A 20412-nucleotide genomic window follows, 5' to 3' on the forward strand; every position below is an offset into this window, starting at 1 on the left:
CTCCGTGCATTGCATTTTCAGCCTCCAAACTCTCCGTTTGAGAGCCCTTCAAGGCTGTGGGGATCACCAAAGCACATTGCTGCCGATCGCTGCCCAAAAGCACGATGCGTTTAGACGCTAAAAATGCGATTTGCGGTGCCCAAAATGGCTAACCGGAACAGCTGTTCCCTTCTCTTACCCCTTCCGTGCTTTGCCTGCTTTAGTCACTGGAGCTCCCTCCGATGATCAGCTGTGCTTTTGAAACTGTTTTTCAGCCCCAACGCAAGCGAAGTGATCTTCTGTGCTTTGCCTACTTTTCTAATTGCTGCTCCCTCTGACAATCAGCTGTGCTTTAAAAGCTGTTTTTTAGCCCCAACCAGCCCCAACCTCAAAACCAGCGACTAATGTGCTGAAGCTGACCAGGCTAAGGATGCTAGCCAAATGAATACCTGGTAGGCATAATTTTTTCCCCCTATTTTCCTCCCCAAAAACTAAGATGTGTCTTATACTTCGATGCGTCTTATACTCCGAAAAATACGCTAAATTTCTCTGCCATTAATTATCTCTTTTACTGAAGCATTTCACAATTTTTTGAATTTTTGACTGACCTACCCCCAATGGGGTCAGCACTTTAAGACACTAGGAAAAATACTAAAAATACAAATAGATTTCTTGTGTTCTAGTTATACAGGTAGTCCTTCACGTATTACCATTTAACAATGGCTTAAAGTTGTAACAGAAAAAGTGATTTGACCTATGCTCACATTTATGACCCATGGTCATGTAGTCACAATTTGGGTACTTGGCAACTTGCTTGCATTTACAATCTGTTGCAGTATCCTGCAGTCATGTGATCGCAATTTGCAAACTTCCACTGGGAAAACTGGATTTACTTAATAATTGCATGATTTGATTAATGATCATGGCAATTTGCTTAACAACCGCTGTAAAAATTGTTGTATAATTGGATCTGACTTGCCTTATGATTGCAATGACTTACAATGGAAATTCCGGTCCCAATTATGGTCATAAGTCAAGGACTACCTATACAAATATTAATTTTAGTATCAGTAAAACTGCATTTCCCAGTAATAATAACCAAAATATTGCTAACCAGTAGAACACTACTGTTTAGAACACTGACTTATGATATCCAGATAGCATACTGATGGAATGTGTTTTGGATTCCCAAGAAGGAGGGTCTGCATTCCAGAAGAACAAAAGATAGCAAAATTTAGATAATTTGGTTGGCAGATAAAGGGTCAAGACAACTCCTCCATCGGGGTGAAATGCTACTGGTTCACACCGATTTGGGCGAACCAGTAGTAAAAAAAAGCTACCAGTTCATCCAAACCAGCATTTCCGGCAATCCGCTGTGCTGTGCGATTTATATTCGCTAGGAATCAGGAAATCCTGCTTTCTAGCGAATCTAAATCACACAGCACAGCTGTTCCCCCCCCTCGCTGTTCTACTTACCTTGTTAAGCCTCCTTTTTCTGCACAAAGCACGCATTTGGTATGCACTGTGCATGCATGCGCATGCAGCGTGCTTTTGGCGCACAATGCACATGTGCGGGCGTGAACCAATGGCAATCCATGGAGGATTTCACCACTGTCCTCCTTGGAAGTTCTCAGAGTATATTTTTAATGATGCAAGTAGTTTGTTTTTAGCTTTGAAGACTGTCTATGGGTGCAGAACAATGAAGGAAACTACTTAGGAAAAAAAACTGTGGTTTTCTCAGTTTTTTAGTATTTCAGTATTGTATTAAACTATAATTTAAAAGGTTATTTACTGTCATAAAATAATTCAAATGATAAAGAATTGTAATAAAGATATCTAATAATAAAGCCTTACCAAAGTCACACAATTTCAAAATATCATTGTGGCTTATTAGAAGATTTTCTGGCTTAATATCTGAAATATTCAAACGCACAGCAAAAAGTTAACGAATTGCAATATATACACTGTTCTGCATTAACAGGTAACTGAAACAGTATAGCATATTATTTATTTACTGCATTTATACTCACCTTTTCTCCAAACACTCAAAACCACACATTTTGGAAGGGAGGGTTCCCCTAATTTTAATTCCACAACAATAGCCTTATGATGTAATTGGGCTGAGAGAGAATGACTGGCCTGAAGTTACCCAGCTGGTTTTTATGCCTAAGGGACACTTAGAACTCATAGTCGCCTGTTTCTAGACTAGCACCTTAATCACCACAGCAAACTGGTTTTCTTTCAAATTCAGGAAATTTTTGTAAGGAACTTTCAGTAATAGATATATAATGGCCAAACTTCAAACTGAAATTGTGGGTGCTCCAATACCAAGGGGTTTTAAGAAGAGATTGAACAACCTGAAATGGTATAGGGTTTCCTGCTTGACGAGGGAGTTGGACTAGAAGACCTCCAAGATCCCTTCCAACTGTTACTCTGATGAATTTTAGTAGCTAATGACTTCTCACTTTCCAGAAGTTACTGAAGCATGATCATAGAACAACCAATAGAAAGTATATTGGAATAATAGTTACTAAACTATTTTAACTATTTTAGTAACTAAAATAGTTACCAAAATAGTCAGTTTAACTAAATGTCTATACTAAAAGAAAACTTAATACTAGTTTGGGGAAAATATTTAGTTTTTAAACCTGAAGTTCAGTAACAGATTAAATTCAATTATGAATACATTTTAGTGAAGTTACAGTTACAAAATTTATAAAGAATGATCAATAAAAAAATGTATTAATGATAAAGAGACATGAGCAAAATGAAAATCACAAATTATTCACAAAGAGTATGTTATTTAGATTCATTAAAATCAGTGGGATTTCTTAGCTAACTCCCATCAATTTTACTTTAGAAATGCATGTATGTTTTACTTATTATCGTAAAGAAAATTTTGCCTCGTATTATTTTAAATTAACAAATAGATAATAAATTTATAATAATTGGTGAAATCAACTTTCTTGATAAAAACATATTTATGCTTTCAGGAAAAGATACTGTTTAAAGTTTAATTTACTTACCTCTATGAACAATATCATTTTTATGACACCAATGAATTGCTTTAATCAGTTGGTAGATATAACTTTTTACTTTTTCAGGAGGGACTCCATTTGGCATTTCTTCTAGCAACTCAAGCATATTCTATGTTCAACATAATTAAAGACAGAAAGAACTAAATTACAAACTCTGCAATGTATTAAACAACCATTAATGGCTTGTAATAGGGTCCTCTTATACAAGAGGAACCAAAAGAAGCATTCAACATGATCATGTAATTTATACAATATAAAAGGCAAATAAAAATAATTTCTAAAAGCAGCAAAGATTTAACAATGCATAAAACAAAGCACAATAAAACCTAAAGCAGCAAATAATCTTCTCTATTAAAATAACAATCAGCAATAATATTATGTTATAAATCTGTACACCAACTATAGAGCAATTCAATTGGTTTTAAGAAAATGCATATTCACCAATTTCCCCCTAAGAATAATGTGTTTGTTTGAACTTGGTTTAACAAATATTGTGACAACTTAGCCACTGTAGTTTATAAACCATAACTATAATTTATACATTAGCTTATTACATAAATCTAGGACTATTGCTTCATCAATTAACTATATATAAAATGCTATTCCTTATTTAATATATAAAACAAATTATATTTACTTTCCAGTGAAAAAGATAAAATATAGTTGAAGGTTGTTTTCAGCCATAAATAAATAAAACAGGATAAACTATTCCCCCCAATGTCAAATTTTAAGTTGATCATAAAGAAAAATTACTGCAAAGACTTAATATTACTAAGACTGCTATAGAATACTAATGGGCTGTCAAACTTGCAGCCCGTATAACAGGGCTGTCAAACTTGCAGCCCGTGGGCCAGATGCGTCACACACTGGCCATGCCCGAGCCCAGTTTAGCGAAGGGGAAAAAAGTCCCAATACATCACGTGATGCCACCGTGACAATGCGAGTTTGACACGCCTGTTGTATAACATTTTTATACATAAAACATATTTGAAGTTTAACCATTTGTATTCAGGAACACCTTAGCGTTTTTTTCCTAAATAAATAACTTACTTTCTCTACATATTCAAACACCAAATACAATTTTCCTCTTCTTCTAAAAGCTTCTTTTAGTTCTACAATATTTTCCTGCTTCAAAGTACGAAGCATTTTAAGTTCTCGTAAAGTTGTTTCTTTGACCTCTTCATTTTCTATAAGTTAAAGAGTGAAAGGTTGTAAAATATATGCAACTCTTTTCCCAAAACCTGTAGAAAACTCTGTGATCGCTAAGAACTGACACTGACTTGATAGCACATAATTAATCAATCTTTAAATCCTCTCTGAGAAACAAACTGTTAGCCTAAATAGTCTTGTTCAAAATTTCACAAAAAGCAAGCTTCATATTACATTTCATACTAAGCTATAAAATAGTTTCTTTTATTTTGGCTTAGTATAATGGAGGTTATTTGGCTAAATCATTTTAATTCAGCCACTATGGATTATTCAAACAAATCACTTTCTTTACATAAGAGCCCAGCAATAAATATTTATAATTCTTATAAACTGATTATTAAACATATTCATCAAAATTATGAAAAACAAATTTAATTTGAATTTTTATTCCCCTTAATAAAAATGTAAAAACGTTGTGCACTATTTAATACATTTCATTAGTGAGATATGTCTATTATATTGATGAAAAAAAATATTACGTATTACAACATTTTATCTATAGTGAAATAGTATTTCAAGAATATTACATTTTATCTATTAACAAATATTATTAGTAGTGAAAGATATATGAATACTACATGAGAATTTATCTATTTAGTATATTATTATAAGATTAGCTATTATAACAAAAATGTTTTATAGCAGAGCAACAGTAAATAATAAATCCCACAATTTATCTTCCTCTTCTAAACTATTCTTCTATGGCTGCCTTATTTTTCAATGTTTTTATTTTTTTATATTTATTTTTCATATTTCTTAACTATCCATTTCCCTCAAAGAATGCTGTTGCTGAGCTGTGTTTGATAAGTATTACTCTAAAATTCTGCCTGAGATAAAAGCACCTAAAAATAATTTTTTGGCATTTTTTAAGGAAAATACATTATCCAGAAAAAATGGTAAATGCCTGTGTATTTATAGTCCCAGGTCAATAGAGAAATGCTTATTTGTTGTGCAAAATATGATTCCAAATGGGGTACTGCATTGAATAGAGGCCTTTTGCTTAAAGTTATATTGTAATATTGCTAAGTATAAATATTAAAACAAGGCTGGTTCAGCTCTATTTAATGAGAATTAATCCTGAGTAAATATGATAAAAGAATATTTTTACACTGAAGATAAACTTCTTTTACAAGCATTAATATACTAAAGTTTCCAAAACCAAGCCAAAGTAAAATCAAGAGAATAAAGGCCAAATAGAAAGATAATTTGCATAAATGTTAATCTCATGCTTTTATAGTGAAAATCCTGAAGAGGGGTACCAACAGCTCTGGAATTAGGCCTTTGGTGCCAGTCCATACTACTTATAAAACAGAGGGAAAATATTCTTGCTGAAATTCATTTCATTTTTTTCTTCTGTTCAATTGTGTTCAATTCTCAGAGACTGCCTGGACAAGTCCCTACAGTTCTTTTGACAAGGTTTTTCAGAAGAGGTTTGTCATTGCCTCCTTCCTAGGGCTGATTGTGGTTAAGTGATCACACACGGATCATTAAGTGGATCAAGTCCCAGATCAGGAGCATGGGGTGCCCCTGGGGAAGGGAATGAGTATGCAGGGGTGCAGAAATGGAACACAGATCTTCAGGATCTGAGCTCCATTTCTCTACCCTGCCAAAGAAGCTCATTCAGCCCCCAGTACCCAGAGGAAGCCCACTTGGAAGGCAACAGCAGCTTGCCACTGCCCTGCTGGCTTTCCCACTGACTTTCTGGGGAAGCCAGCAGAGAAGATTGCAAATCGCAATTATAAGATAATGGGGCATTTGGCCACTGCCCCTAAGTGTGAACAGCCTGTCAAACACCCAGATCACAGTCACATGACTCTGGGGGGATGGGTACATTTTATGATGGCCAGAACTGCTTTCCAGGCTGTAAAGCACTCTTTCGAAGGCTGTCAGTACTTTGTGTGTTCATTAAATGACCAGTCATAAGTCAAGGACTACTTGTACATCAAATTGGCTCTCAATTCATTTCAGGTTCAATGCAAAATGAAAGAACATTTGTTATTAGTGCAAAAGACTCTCTTCTAGAACTCTTAAAAGTGAAACCAGAATCAGGAGATATTATTTGCTAGTTATTATTTCTTCAAGGATCTAGAATCATACACAGTTCAACTACATATTTTTCTGAATTAAATTTCTGCTGATATGTACACATAACAGACTCTGACTCAGCTATCTAGATAAGTAATAAATTGCTTATCAGGAAACATTTCAGATTATTCAGATTTATTCTGAATATACAGTAATCAAATCATAGTGAAATCTATCTGAAATATGGTAATACCATAGTAAGAATAATTTAAAAATGCTGGCTATATTTTCTAATGAAACAGAAGCTCATTAATAAATTCAGTGTTTATTACTGCAATCTCACTTATCTGGAGGTGCCAAGTTGAGAAAGGCAGGTCTGAACCAATACAGACATGTAGAAAGCTTGCATATTAAGGAGTATCTCCACCATCTATCCAAGAAGTTTTGAAATAAAACTCTGATCTCTTCATAGTTGATATGTTGACACAGGACAATAAATACTTATACTCCTGCACTATTCCAAATCTTGGATAAGAACCTATTAATTAAAAAAGTAAATGCACTATATATTCAAATAGAAAAAAGTACCTTCACTGTCTTTGAATTTTTTAATGGCCACAATTTCATGTGTCTCCTAAAAAAGAAAGAAAAAATATCTTCACCAGAAAGAATAATCATATTTTTAGTTAATAAATACTTGATACCATATTGTGCTACAGATTTCTAGTCATGCATAGAGTTGCAATTTGAAGCAGAACTTTTATAGTAATTTTTTAAATTGGAGAATAGCTTTCTACCAAATTATTTTAACATTATTTAGTTTACACTTGGTGAGGTAGACTTTTGTTCTTGCTGGTAGTTTTCAAAGCAAGTGAATAAAGTTATTTCTGCTATTGTTTTGTATACATGTAAGGAAGAGAACTGTACAAAAGTACTGTTAATCACTAAATGATTAATTATTAATCATTTAAAATTTTATTTTTATTTTTATTTTCTACAGAGATGACAGAAGCTTGGCATTAAATTTTCTATAAGAGCCTAGTCCTCACCGCCATCCATCTTTGCAACTGAATTACATAAATTATTTTAATACTGGTTCTTATAACAGAATGCTTAGTTAAGGTGATAATTGATCATCTAGACTGATCTTCAGTAGTTTAGCACAGACCAATAAAATTGATACTTGGCTGAGAGGAGATCAATGTTGTGAAGCGCCAAACTTGATTCAGAAGGGATTTTATATTTATTTCTAACAGGAAACCATCTTCATTTTTCCCCATATAATGACTTACACATTTGGAAAAATCACTATACAAAAAAATTTAAATCCACAATATCATCTTAAAACTTGATGCCCATAAACATTTATAGAAATTTTCTCTTTTCTTTTCATTTATCTATTGTTCAAAGCAAATATTGCTTTCTTGGGCCTGAAACCAGATTTATACTTGTACACTTGTGAACGTTTTGTTTGCAAAATATATACAATAACCCAATACTATCTTGCATTTATCCCCTCAAGATGACATGCTCAGTCGCACGGCGATCTTTTTCTCCTGTGATGACCCGTTGATTCTTCTGCCAAAGCTGGCTGTTAGGTGGCATTGCTCCCCAGACGTGAACGGGGCACCCAGGATTGATCCAAGATGACTTTTGGACAACTGTGGACCAGGGGTGGATTCTACTTACCTTTACTACTGGTTTGCAAGGGGAACGCGCGCTCACACACTTCTGCGCAGATCGTCAATTATGACGTCCGGGCGGGTGGGTGGAGCCTCAGGCCGCTTTTACTACTGGTTCTAAAGAACCGGACAGAACCAGGAGCAACCCACCACTGCTGTGGACCCATCTGAGAAGACAAATCTTGAAGATTGCAGTTTCTGGTAGGAGAGGCCGGAAAGTCAGGTTTCCATCTTTTCCTATCATCTGATCACCTTGGTTTTAACTGCACTTTTTAAAGTTTCTTTTGTACTTTCTTTTTTATTCTTAAAAGTTAATGGACTGGTTGAATGCTAATTTATTCTAACTCCTTGCCTGATTTTAACATGAATTTTTCTCTGTTCTTTGTTTCACTTTGCTGCTCTCAGTAATTTTTGCTTTCTGTATGGAAATCACAGCAATTTTCTGGGTACTGAAAGTGACTGGATTTACATTTATAGTGTATTTTCACTACAGAGACTCTCACTCTCAAAAAGTTTTGGTCTTATTTTTGGACCAAATTTCCTCCTTTTTTCTTTAACTATTTTAACTGTGAGAAATATCATTTTAAGGTTCTCTGCAACTATCCTGTTAATTACATTTAACTCCCCTAATGTCAGCTAGCCTGCTGTTAGCTGCCATGGGAGTGGGGTCAGTGGAGAATTTTTCATTGCACCTTTGTAACCATGGTTTGGGCTTTGGTTATCTCTCCAAGGTCATTTTTTCTAGCTTTGGTATGCAGCAGCCAGAGTTGCCTAGCTACAAGGATATTTGGCTCTATAGTTTGTTTCAATTTGCTTTTTGTGCGCTTTTGCCTCAGATCTTGCCTGAAACTTGTTGCATTCAGTTCTCTCCTAGTAAAAGCACCTTTTCTCTGAATCTATGGAGCCAAGAGTTTTTCTTTCCTATGAACAGAGGCAGCCCTGACACCTGTCCTTGAAGAACTGGTTAGCTTTGGTTGCTAAGCTACAGGAGGGTAAACAACGCACCAACCTAAAGGTAAAGCGCTTTGAGAAGACTTGGGGGAAAATGTTTTTTAGCCTACAAGTTCAAATTAAAGACTTTGGTAAAAAGTTTGATAATGTAACAATGATTTTAAATCAACCCAAAGAGGATATCCAGATACAAGCAACTGCAGCCAAACCAGATTTATAACAGGAGCTTGGTTTGAAAGTGGTGGATGTATTTGAGAAGGCTAAAAGGGATAAGGACTTTACAGAATTGGAGTTGACAGACTCAATTAGTGATAAATCGGATAAATCGGAAAATTGATGGTAATTGGGGAATGGACATATTATATTCAATCGAAAAAAAAATTCAGCTAGATTTTTTTGGGGAGGATTGATGTTATGTTTTTGTTTACAGAGAGATTTTTTTGAATGACTGAAGCTGTGGAGATACTCATAGCAAAGCTTTATGACTTTAGGGGATAAGATGCAATTGTTGCAAAACTCCCTAATCAAAATTTTAAGAAAAAGCTTTATTATTAAGAAGCAAACGAGGATATTTGATCCTGGACAGATCAGAGATAACAGTTGTGGTTTATTTATTTATTTAGTGTACGGCAACAGTTGTGGTACTTTGTAATAGATAAAAAGTGGTAGCAGACTTTCTACAAGTTAAATACAATAATAGAGTGTTAACAGAGGATTTTGCTTTTGCTTTACTGTAAACTGCTTTGCTTTTATAAACACTAGATAAAAATAATAGGTCAAATAAGTTGCAAATAGATATAAAAGTTTATAAACTTGGGCCTGCTTCACAATGGGGTAAACTAACATTGTTGCAATATATTTATAAGTATTCAACTAGGGGGATAATACATTTATATGTGTTTTTGTCTTTTGTCTTTTTTAGCGTACTTTTTTCAATGTTATATTTATTTATTTATTTTTGGTAAAAAAAAATTGTTTAGTATTACTGAGAAAGAATACTATTTTGTATTTATCCAAAGGAAGAAGGAGCTTGTATTCAGGCTTATTTCCTACCAAAATAGGAGATAAAAGAATAAATGACCACTAACAAAAATCCTATAGAATCCTCCCTATCAATCTAGGATGGGGCGTTAGTCCTACCTGATACGCACCTTCTCGTTGGATGGAGACAACAGCCAGGAATGGGTGGTTCTCACCTGTTCAGCTTGAAGGACTGAGACTGTTGCAAAAGTTGAGCTCCTCCCTTGTTGCTAGGGATCTCCAGCTTTTACGAAGATGAATAACAGCCTCGAAGTCTCGGCAGAAAGAAATAGAGGTTAACAAGGAGACCAGACAGTCCAAGGGTGGGGCTGGCTGCTGTCTCCACCCAATGAGAAGGTGCATATCAGGTAGGACCAACGCCCCTTCTCCATTGTGGGTGGAGACAGCAGCCAGGAATGGGACATACCAAAGCTTAGTGTCCCAACTACGGACGGGTCCTAGTCTGGTTCTAAGTCTCCGCATCTGAGTGAACCCGCTGCAGAACCCTGCGACCAAATGCCGCCTCCGCCGAAGCAAACTGGTCCAGCTTATAGTTCCTAACAAAGGATGATGATGACATCCATGTTGCCGCCCTGCAGATCTCAATCAAGGATGCTTGCGTGGCCCAGGCCGCAGAAGTAACCGCACTACGTGTGGAATGAGCCGTTAGACGTGATGGTCATGGCAAGGAACGCAGTTCGTATGCCTTGGCGATCATCTGCTGAATCCATCTGCCAATGGTGGAAGAAGAGACCTTGGAACCTAAAGACACTGGAATAAAAGAAACAAACAAGGACTCCGTCCTGTAGACGGTAGCCGTTCTCTTGAGATAAATACGAAGAGCCCTCCGCACATCTAACGTATGCCAGCGCCGTTGTAAAGGGTGAGTGGGATGCGGGCAAAAATTTGGGAAGACCAGGTCCTGCATGCAATGGAATGTCGTATTGACCTTTGGAATGAAGGAGAGGTCCAGACGAAGGACCACATGGTCAGAATGAAAAATGCAAAGGTCACTACTTGCAGAAAGGGTGGCAATCTCTGAAATCCGCCTGGCGGAGGTAATGGCCACCAAAAAAGCGACCTTGCATGACAGCAGATGGAGGCTGGCAGTTTTTAAGGGCTCGTATGGGGGTTCTGTAAGGGAGTTCAAAACAATGGTTAGATCCCAGGTGGGATATCTGTGAACCATGGGGGGGGGGCATAAGTTAGTCGTTCCCCGCAGTAATCTACGAATCAGAGGGTGTTGAGACAAGGAGGCAAGGGACCCATAAGTGAGAACCGTAGAGATAGCCGCCACCTGTCTCCGTAGAGTATTGGGTGAAAGTTCCCTCTCGAGCCCGTCCTGTAGAAATATCAGGATGTGAACAATTGAGGCCTGAAAGGCAGAAACCCCCATATGGTCACACCAAGCACAAAAGGCCCTCCAAGTGGCCAAATAAATGCGGTCTATGGACGGCCTCCGGGACGCCTGGATGGTCCGGATAACCCTGGAGGGAATGTTGTCCTTACTCAAAGCGCACCGCTCAAGTGCCAGGTGGTCAGTTGCAGCCATTGAAGGTCCGGGTGGAGCAATGCCCCCTGGCTGAGCAGGTCCACAGGTTGAGGGACTCTCCATGGAGGGGTCACAGACAAAGATTTGAGGTTGGCGAACCAAGACCGTCGTGGCCAGTGTGTCGCTACAAGGATGATCTCTGCCCGCTCCTCTAGAATCTTCTGTACTACTCGTGGAATGAGTGGCAATGGGGGAAAGGTGTAAAGAAGCCCTTTCGGCCAAGGACAGCGAAGGGAGTCCATTCCCTCCACCCGAGGAGCTGGAAAGCAAGTGTAGAAGTGAGGGAGTTGAGCATTCTCTGGGGTAGCGAAGAGATCCACCTCTGGAGGGCCAAAAAGGCTCGACGGGTTCTGGAAGATCGACGGATGAATATGCCATTCCGCGTGGTCGATAGTTTGTCAGCTGAGCCAGTCCGCTTGTAAGTTGGCTGTTCCTGAGATGTGTTCCGCCATCAGAGAACGCAGGTGCCGCTCCACTCATAGATCTAATCTGGAAGCCTCTGACATCAGGCCCTTGGATCTGGTGCCCCCCTGGAGGTTTATGTGAGCCCTCGTGGCCACATTGTTGGTGAGTACCAACACATGTTGGTCCATCATCAATCAGCTGAAGTGTTGGAGGGCCAAATAGACCGCACACAGCTCTAGCCAACTGATGTTCCTGTGTTGATCGTGGGCTGACCCTAATCCCTGAGTGACCTGTGTCTGAAGGTGGGCCCCCAGCCGGAAAGGCTGGCGTCCGTCATTAAAACTAGATGACGAAGCTTGTGGAAGAGCCACCCTTTGGCAATGGTCGGAGACCTCCACCAGGTTAGGGACCGTCTGACGTTGGGGGGAACCCGGACCCTGGCTTGAGAATTGCCTTTGCCCACCTTCTGAAAGGGCAAGAGAAACCATTGAAGGTCTCTCACATGAAGGCGAGCCCATGGTGTAATGTGGATGGCCGAAACCATCTTACCCAGTAAGGTAGACAGCAAGGCCAGGGGAACCTTAAACTCCTTCTGAACTTTGATCACAAGTTCCTTAAGGCTAACCTGTCGCTCCTGTGAAAGATAGACTCTACCTTCTATTACTGCTCCCAAATGCAGAATACGTGTCGACAGGACCATTTGACTTTTCGCTATATTAATGGAAAAGCCGTGCCATTGAAGACAATGTATAGTTACTCGGAGATCCTCTAAGAAACGCTGTTCAGAAGAGGACTGAATTAAAATGTCATCCAAGTAACATTGGACCTGGACAGGGATGGCTAGAAGATGAGCTGCCAAGGCAGCTAGCACCTTAGTAAAGGCACAGGGAGCAGAAGACAGTCCAAATGGCAAAGAACGGTACTGATAATGCGTACCAGCATAATAAAACCGCAAATATTTGCAATGTGGGGAAAAGATGGGGATATGTAAATAGGCCTCAGTGAGGTCAATAAAAGTGAGGAAGTCTCCCCTCCTGATGCCAGCCAAGATAGATTGAAGAGACTGCATTTTAAATCGTTTATAAACCACATAACGGTTTAGTCTTTTAAGATCCAAAATAGGTCTCCACCCACCCGAGGATTTGGGGACCAGAAAGAGCAGGGAATAAAACCCCTGTCCCACCTGATCCTCTGGCACCTGCTCGATGGCCTGAATATCCAGTAGGTGCTTCACGGCCAAATCCATGAGGGCCTGTTTGCGCCCATCTTTAGAAACAGGACAGAGAATAAAGAAACCCGGAGGGGTGGAGAAAAATTCAAGGGATAGACCAGATCTTACCATATCCCTGACCCAAGAGTCTGACAAGAGAATGTCCCATTGGTCAGCAAAAAGAGCTAGCCTGCCACTGATGGGGCCGTCAGATTTGCAGCTATTGTTGGCGGCAGAAAAGATGGCTTCCTCCCCCTCGAAAGGGCCGTTTGCCAGGGGGAGGTCTACCTCTATATGGCCTGTCCTGGGTCCCCCGCTGTCTAGGTACGAAGGACCCCTGAGATCGAGAAATTCCAGCGCCCCAGTCCGATCCCCTCACGGGACACCTGCGGAAAAAGGGAGAGAATCGAGTGTCAGATTTCCGTTGCAAAGAGGGTAATATTTTGCGTTTGTCTTTCGACTCTATGAGGAAAGGGTCCAAAGATGAGCCAAATAAATCGTCCCCTGCGAAGGGTGCGGATGCCAGACGCCACTTGTGGTGAGCATTTGCCTGCCAGTGTCAAAGCCAGACAAGCCGGCGTGCTAATACCGAGGAGACCAAGGACTTCGAGGCAAAGCGGGCAGAGTTTAGGGTGGCATCCGCAGAAAACTGGACTGCTGCAATAATTTTATTTAGGTCCTGCTGCAGTCTGGAATCCTCAGGGGGAAATTTGCTTTGGAACTGGCTCAACCAGAGCAATGTCGCCCTGTTAAAGAAGGAGGCCATGGTGGCCGACTTAATGGCCCAAGCCGCCCCCCAAGTGAGCCCATTGGAGAGTTTGATCGGAGCGGCGTTCCTCAGGGCAAAGCCCTTCGTCACGTTTGCCCGGAATGGCTGTATGAGGTAACAATGCTGCAATAGGGGCATCAATCGATGGAATTTGAAGTAAAGAGGCCATGTCAGGAGCCACGTTAAAGAAGTATTTGTCCAGGGAAGAAGGAGCCGGAGCAGATCCAGGTGACGTCCACTGGTGCCGAATAACATCCAGGAAGAGTGGAGGAGCTGGAATAGAATCGACAGGTTTAGTTGGCTCAGAGAAAAGCGGGTTAAAGGACTTTTGGGAGGTCGAAAGGGCCTAGCTGCACCGCTTGAGATGTCTTAAAGAGTAAAGATTTAAAGACCGCAGGAGGAAATAGGCCGGTAAAGGCCGGTTGTTCAGGTTCTAGACCCTCGTCATCTGACAAATCAGGTTCCGGGTGGTCGACCTCGTCAAGGTTAGCTGGGCGAGTAGTATGCGAAAGAGGAGACAATACCGACTCTGGGCAGGAGAGCAGATCATCCTGGACATCACGCTCTGGAGAAGCAGAACATCCCGCTCTCCTGGAAGTATCTCCGCCCGGTCGAAGGTAGCCAGCGTCCAACGACATCTGCAAAGCCCTGTAAAAATCTGTTGGAGATGATCAGGGAGTAAACCCTCTCTATCTTGAGTCAGAGGGTTTTCTGAGGGACCAGGAGCCAGACTTTGGGCAGTCACCGCAGCTTCCTCTAGAGGAAGTGGTGTAGGGCCGGGCGCTGAGGGTACAGAGGAACTCCACAAGGCAGTAGTGGAGACAGAAACGGGGCAGTCCCGCAGAGAAACCTGGTCAGGTGCCATCCCAGGAGAGGGAGCTTGTGGAAGCTCTTTTGAAGAAGAGACTCTGTGCTTGCTGGCCTTATTCCAGATTTTCTGTAAGGCCTGGTCCCGGCACCTTTCATCCCTAGTGGCAGCTGAACTGAGGCTGCGAGGGGCATGATGGGAGTGAGAAGACCTTCCCATGGAGGACACTGCCTTGCCAGAAATATCCTGGAAAGCCCCTGGGTCTGGACCCAAAGTTACATTAGCATCCTGGCCAGTAGATCCGGCCTTTCAGCCATGCTTTAATTTTGCTAATGCCTTAGGCATTGTTAATGCCAGTCAAGGACTACGTGAAGGACTACGTTAATGCCAGTCAAGGACTAGTGGAAGGACTTAAGATGACAATGTCAAATGGCAATTTAAAATGTCTGCCAATCAGACAAGGACTGGCAATGGCTGCCTGAGTCAGAAATTCACAGAAGACAGCAAACTTCAAATTCAAATTGAAGGGGAAATCCCCCCTTTCCAGGTTGTGACACCGGTTAGGCAAATAAAGACCCAGGCAATATGCAGTCAAATAACAGGACGAGGAGCGCGAAGCTCCTGGGATCCTAAAATGGCGCCCAACAGTCTGACAATGGAGCGCGAATCTCCTGCATCACAAAATGGCGGCCGGCATGTTAGCGATGGAGCGCTAAGCTCATCCACGGTCTGAGAAGCCTTCCATGATAAACAATGGAGCGCGAAGCTCCTGAGTCTCCCAGTAATTGTGCCAGGTGAATGGAGTGTGAAGCTCCTGAAGGAGACTGACCGCCGATCAAATTGGCTCATTCAATGGCACTAAACGTGTCCCAAAATGGATGCCGGCCATTAAGAATGGAGCGCGAAGCTCCTGAAGCGACAAAGGCTGCTCTGCAGAAACTGCTGCCACTTTAAAAGCCCAAAGGCAATCCCCATCCAAATTGGCAATCGCCCAGTTCTGTCGGCAGGTGGGTGAAACAGGATCGTGAAAGCTTCACAAGCGGTCCCACGCTGCGGGTGGCCCCCTGACAGATGGTATAAGGTATGCCGGCCGATCAGCAGTTTCGAAGCCCAAAGCTCCTCACCGCAAGCTGATTTCAGGGAGTGTGAAGCTCCTGGGGGCACCAAACCGCCGTCCCCCTCCGGCCAACGAACCAGCTCTTCTTTCCCCTGGAACGCCTGCAAGTTCAACAGGGTAACTGGCCAAAGGGGCAGGGGTGAAAGAATGTTTTCACAAGCTAGCAAGCCTGCAGAGAGGGAAAGGATTCCCAAAGGGCAAGCGCCCCAACAACTCACAGTTCGATGTTCAAGAAGGTCAATTAGTTAGACAATAAAGTTCAAGAAAGGCAACAAGTAAAAACTAGAAGCAAGAGCACAATCCGAGACGACTGTCCAGGCTGAAGGACTGAGAAAAAGCTGGAGATCCCTAGCAACAAGGGAGGAGCTCAACTTTTGCAACAGTCTCAGTCCTTCAAGCTGAACAGGCGAAAACCACCCATTCCTGGCTGCTGTCTCTACCTACAATGGAGAATGACAAATCCAATTTACAACTGCAGAGGTTCTTATGCCTGATTAATGTATCCATATGTATTCTTTAATATATGTCTGCAAGAAGCAACAGCCCAAGGAAAAGAGATGAGAAGAAGAAAAAAGAAGTACTGAAGAGGACTAGGATAAAAAATAATATACATTAATCCAATTAATAATTGCTAACTAAAATTATGTTCTTTGACCTAGGATCCACTTATTTACTTGCTTCATCCTGACCCAGCTCTTTGAGGAGGGAGAAGGAGTTTCTTCACTTCTCTGTGCTTGTTGTCTTTTATCTTTATTTATTATGTTTTGCTAATTTTATTGTAATTTTTTAGATTGTTGTGAGCTGCCCACAGTCACTGAGAAATGGATGGCATACAAGTTTAATAAATATTATTATCTGCATGTATCAGATGATGTTTCTCTTACACATAACACACTCTTGCACCACAGATGTATGTAAGTATACACACATAGTCACATACATGCAGAAACTCCTTTATGGAAATATGAAAAAATATGGAAAGTAAGAGGATAAGTTAAGAGTAGGAGATACATACACTGGGTACATAAAAAAAGAAAGGGTTAGGGTTAGGGTTAGGGTAAGATGAAGTAATGGGAAGAATAACATGATAGGGAAAGACAGGCATTATAGAAAGAGTAAATTCGCCATGCAAACAGCCCCCCTCCCCAAGCAGGAGCTAATCTTCAGGTTGATCTTTAGTACATTCTGTGTAATTCAGACAATATATTTTATCTAAGCAATAACACTTTTTATACTTTTCTATAGTTTGAGAATATAATTATCTTTATATTTAAAAAATAAAATAAAAAACACTGCACATTATTCACAAAGCCTAGAATTTAGAATACCAATTTAGCCTAAGTTTTAAAGTAGAAATTCAGGTTTTTGAATGAAAACTCTCAAAATCATATTTTTAGATTGGGTTTAAAAATAATTAACAGAAAAAATCATTTAAATACAACACTTTTGGGTGTAATTCTCTACAGCAGAGTTGGATCATTGAGATTAAGGCAAAATAATAGTTTTCATAATGAAAATTAGTTTCCCTTTTCTTTACAATTGAGCAAATTTCTCTTTTTCTGCAGAAAACAATAATTTGGCAATCTGAATTACCATATTTTTCGGAGTATAAGATGCACCTTTCCCCGCCCTCCAAAAGGGGGTGAAAATTTAGGTGCGTCTTATATACCGAATGTAGCGCTGCCCACCCACTGGCCCCCACCCTTTGGCCTCTGCCTCCCAGCAGTTACCTCCTTGCAAGCAAACAGCAAGAAAAAACAGCCCCATTCAGCTTCAGCATAGGCTAATTAGCACAAGTTGATTAGATCGGCCTCCCAACTCTCAGCTGATTTGTTCTCAGCTGTTTTGTGCAGGCTCTTTTGCAAGCTCTTGTTTTGCAAGCTCTTTGCTTGCTGCAAAGAATGCTGGAGCAGATTTTTTTTCCCCCTAGCTAAAACGAAACTGAAAGTAAAGCAGGCTCTGCTGCAACGTGATAAAATGAGGCAGGGAGAGAGATTTCTTTTTCTTTTTGCTCACCAAAAAAGGTAGGTGCAAACAATGGGAAATTTAGTGCAAAAGAGGAGAGTTCAAGATTTTAAAACACAAAAGAAAAAAAGGTCTATTTAACTAGGGAATTGTAATAATTGATATGCTATTAATTGTATATTGTGTTGAAAGCAGAAATGGTTAAGTTATGGTTTGGAGGAATATATGAGGAAAATTATTTGGTTTATTATTATTGGTAAATATAATTAATTGATTTGTAAGAAATTGGATTGCATGGAAATAATTGGAATATTCATGTTTATATTGATTAATATACAAAAAAGATAAGTTATAACTAATTGATTTATATAAAAATGTTGAATTTGTATTAAACAATTGTAATATTAAATAATTAACCAATGTGAGGATGGATATAAAAATAGATGACAATGGGAAGGGGTATAATATAGAATAGAAGGGAAAAATTGAATTTGACTAAGATTAGAAATGAGAATGAAGGGTAATATTGGTTTTTTTTAAAAAATAGATGAGGAATAAATATGGCAAAAAGGAAATATAGAAATTGTAAATTTAATTGAAATGACTAAACACTGTTTAAATTTGTGAACCAGCCAAATACTGTTCAAAGAAAATACATTGTATGTTTGTATGTGTGCTTGTCTAAAAAATAAAAAAAACTTAAAAAAACAACAACCAAAAAAGGTAGGTGCGTCTTATACTCCGAAAAATACAGTAAACTGTAACCCATGACAACAAGAAACTATGTAAAAACCATGGATAAGCATTTTAAATGAAGGACCAAACTATAGATAGATTTAAACAAGGAAAGGGAAGAAACAGATTCTCATTCACAATGAACAGTACACAAGCCAGGGCAACTTGCAGGCAAATGGAACCAAACCATGGTCTGGGAAAAGCAAAACAAAGATAATAAAGCACAATGTAGATTGTTTTACTTACCTTGTGTCTGCACTTAAGCACAACACCATAGGCTCCTATAGCCCAAAATTAAAAAAAATATCAAATTTCAACATTCATATGTACATCATAGAAAGTATTATACTTTGTATTTAAAAGGTAATAATAATAATAATAATAATAATAATAATAATAATAATAATAATAATAATAATAATAATAATAATAATAATAATAATAGCAGCAGCAGCAGCAGCAGCAGCAGCAAAAAAAATTACTGGGAACACCAACTGACAAAGTTCTTGAGAAGGAACAGGTCAAGAGCTTGTGGGACTTTTGAATCCAAGACATGCCTGACATCACTTTTGTGAAAAAGAAAAAAGTCTGGTTCATTGATATTGCAATACTAGGTGATGCACAAATTGAAGAGAAACAACTAGAAAAAAATAACAAAATACTGCAATCTGCAAATTGAAGTTGAGTGATTGTGGAGGAAGATATCAATGGTTGTACCAACAGTAATAGGAACCCTTGGAGCAATACCCAAAAGGTTGCCTAGATACATGGAATTAATTTAACAGCTCTTAGGTCCTTGGTTAGGATCTGAACTGTTTTTACCAGTCCCAGACTGTGAATTGAATTGAAGACTGAATCTTAAATACTACTACTACTACTACTACTACTACTACTACTACTAATAATAATAATAATAATAATAATAATAATAATGAATGAATGAATATTGAAATAATGTAATAAAACCATAAGCAGAATGCTGACAAGGAAAAACATTACATGGTCAATTTCCTCAAAAGATAGAGGGGAAAGTGATATAGATAAGACCTGGCAATGGTTTACAAATAGAATATTAAAAAAAGAAAATGAAAGGTTTGATTTTAGCTGCCCAAAAGCAAGCTATTTGAACTAATGCAAACAAAGCCAGAACTAAACAATCATCAAATGATTAAAATACAGATTCTGCAAAGAAGCAGAAGAAACAGTAAATCATATATTCAGCTCATTGCAAGAAGATTGCAGAAACTGATTATAAACAACAACATAATATAGTCTTCAAAACGATTCCTGAAACATCTATTAAAAATACCATGTGCACTAATGAAAAGTTAGTGGGAATATTTACAGTAGTTGAAAAAATTGTAAAAAATTAGCAGATTGAAATATTGTGGAATTTCCGAATAGAAACTGATAAAGTGTTAGCTCAGATTTAACTGTGGATAAAATGACAGGGTGGATAATTGATGTGGCAATATCAGGGGATAATAGAATAGAAGACAAAGAATTGGAGATCACAGAATCAAGATCTGAAAATCGAAGTTAAAAAATTATGGCATAAATTGATCCCAGTGTTTATTAGCACACTAGGTGAAAATCTTGGATGACACTTAGAAAATCTGTGCATTAATAAAATTTCCATCTGCCAATTACAAAAGGTCACAGTGCTTGGATCCACACATACAGTATATTATACTGATACATTACTACATCCTAAATCCGTGATGGCAAACCTATGGCATGCGTGCCACAGGTGGTATGCGTAGCCATATCAGTGGACACACGAGCTCAGCTCTGGTGCGCATGCACACGCCGGCCAGCTGATTTTTGGGCCTTCTGGGCCCACCAGAAGTAGGGAAACAGGTTGTTTCCTGCCTCCGGAGGGCCTCGGGGGGTGGTGGGGAAGGCTCTTTTTTCACTCTCACCTGGCTCCAGAGCCTTTCTAGGAGT

General features: G+C 39.3%; 1 protein-coding gene and 1 pseudogene across 9 annotated transcripts in view; both read right to left on the reverse strand.

Moving 5' to 3' along the window:
- CDKL5 (cyclin dependent kinase like 5) overlaps nt 1–20412 on the reverse strand; it is a 209203-nt gene that overhangs the window by 57340 nt on the left and 131451 nt on the right. For 5 of the 8 annotated variants that reach the window (XM_087871398.1, XM_034434415.3, XM_034434393.3 and 2 more), the window contains exons 3-7: nt 18712–18746; nt 6840–6885; nt 4068–4204; nt 3006–3126; nt 1834–1893 (exon numbers count right to left, since the gene is read on the reverse strand). In XM_087871398.1, coding sequence (XP_087727524.1) covers nt 1834–1893; nt 3006–3126; nt 4068–4204; nt 6840–6885; nt 18712–18746 — 399 coding nt within the window. Of the gene's footprint in view, nt 1–1833; nt 1894–3005; nt 3127–4067; nt 4205–6839; nt 6886–7940; nt 8103–18711; nt 18747–20412 lie in introns of those variants that run through there. The other 3 variants (XM_087871397.1, XM_034434408.3, XM_087871396.1) reach the window with 2 other exon arrangements.
- LOC148113481 (uncharacterized) lies at nt 8224–14478 on the reverse strand (annotated as a pseudogene). The gene has a single exon (XR_015728260.1). The product of XR_015728260.1 is annotated as an uncharacterized LOC148113481 (transcript).

The sequence above is a fragment of the Pantherophis guttatus genome, chromosome 5 (genome assembly GCF_059756535.1).
Source record: "Pantherophis guttatus breed Tessera chromosome 5, ASM5975653v1, whole genome shotgun sequence".
Classification (NCBI taxonomy): Eukaryota; Metazoa; Chordata; class Lepidosauria; order Squamata; family Colubridae; genus Pantherophis; species Pantherophis guttatus.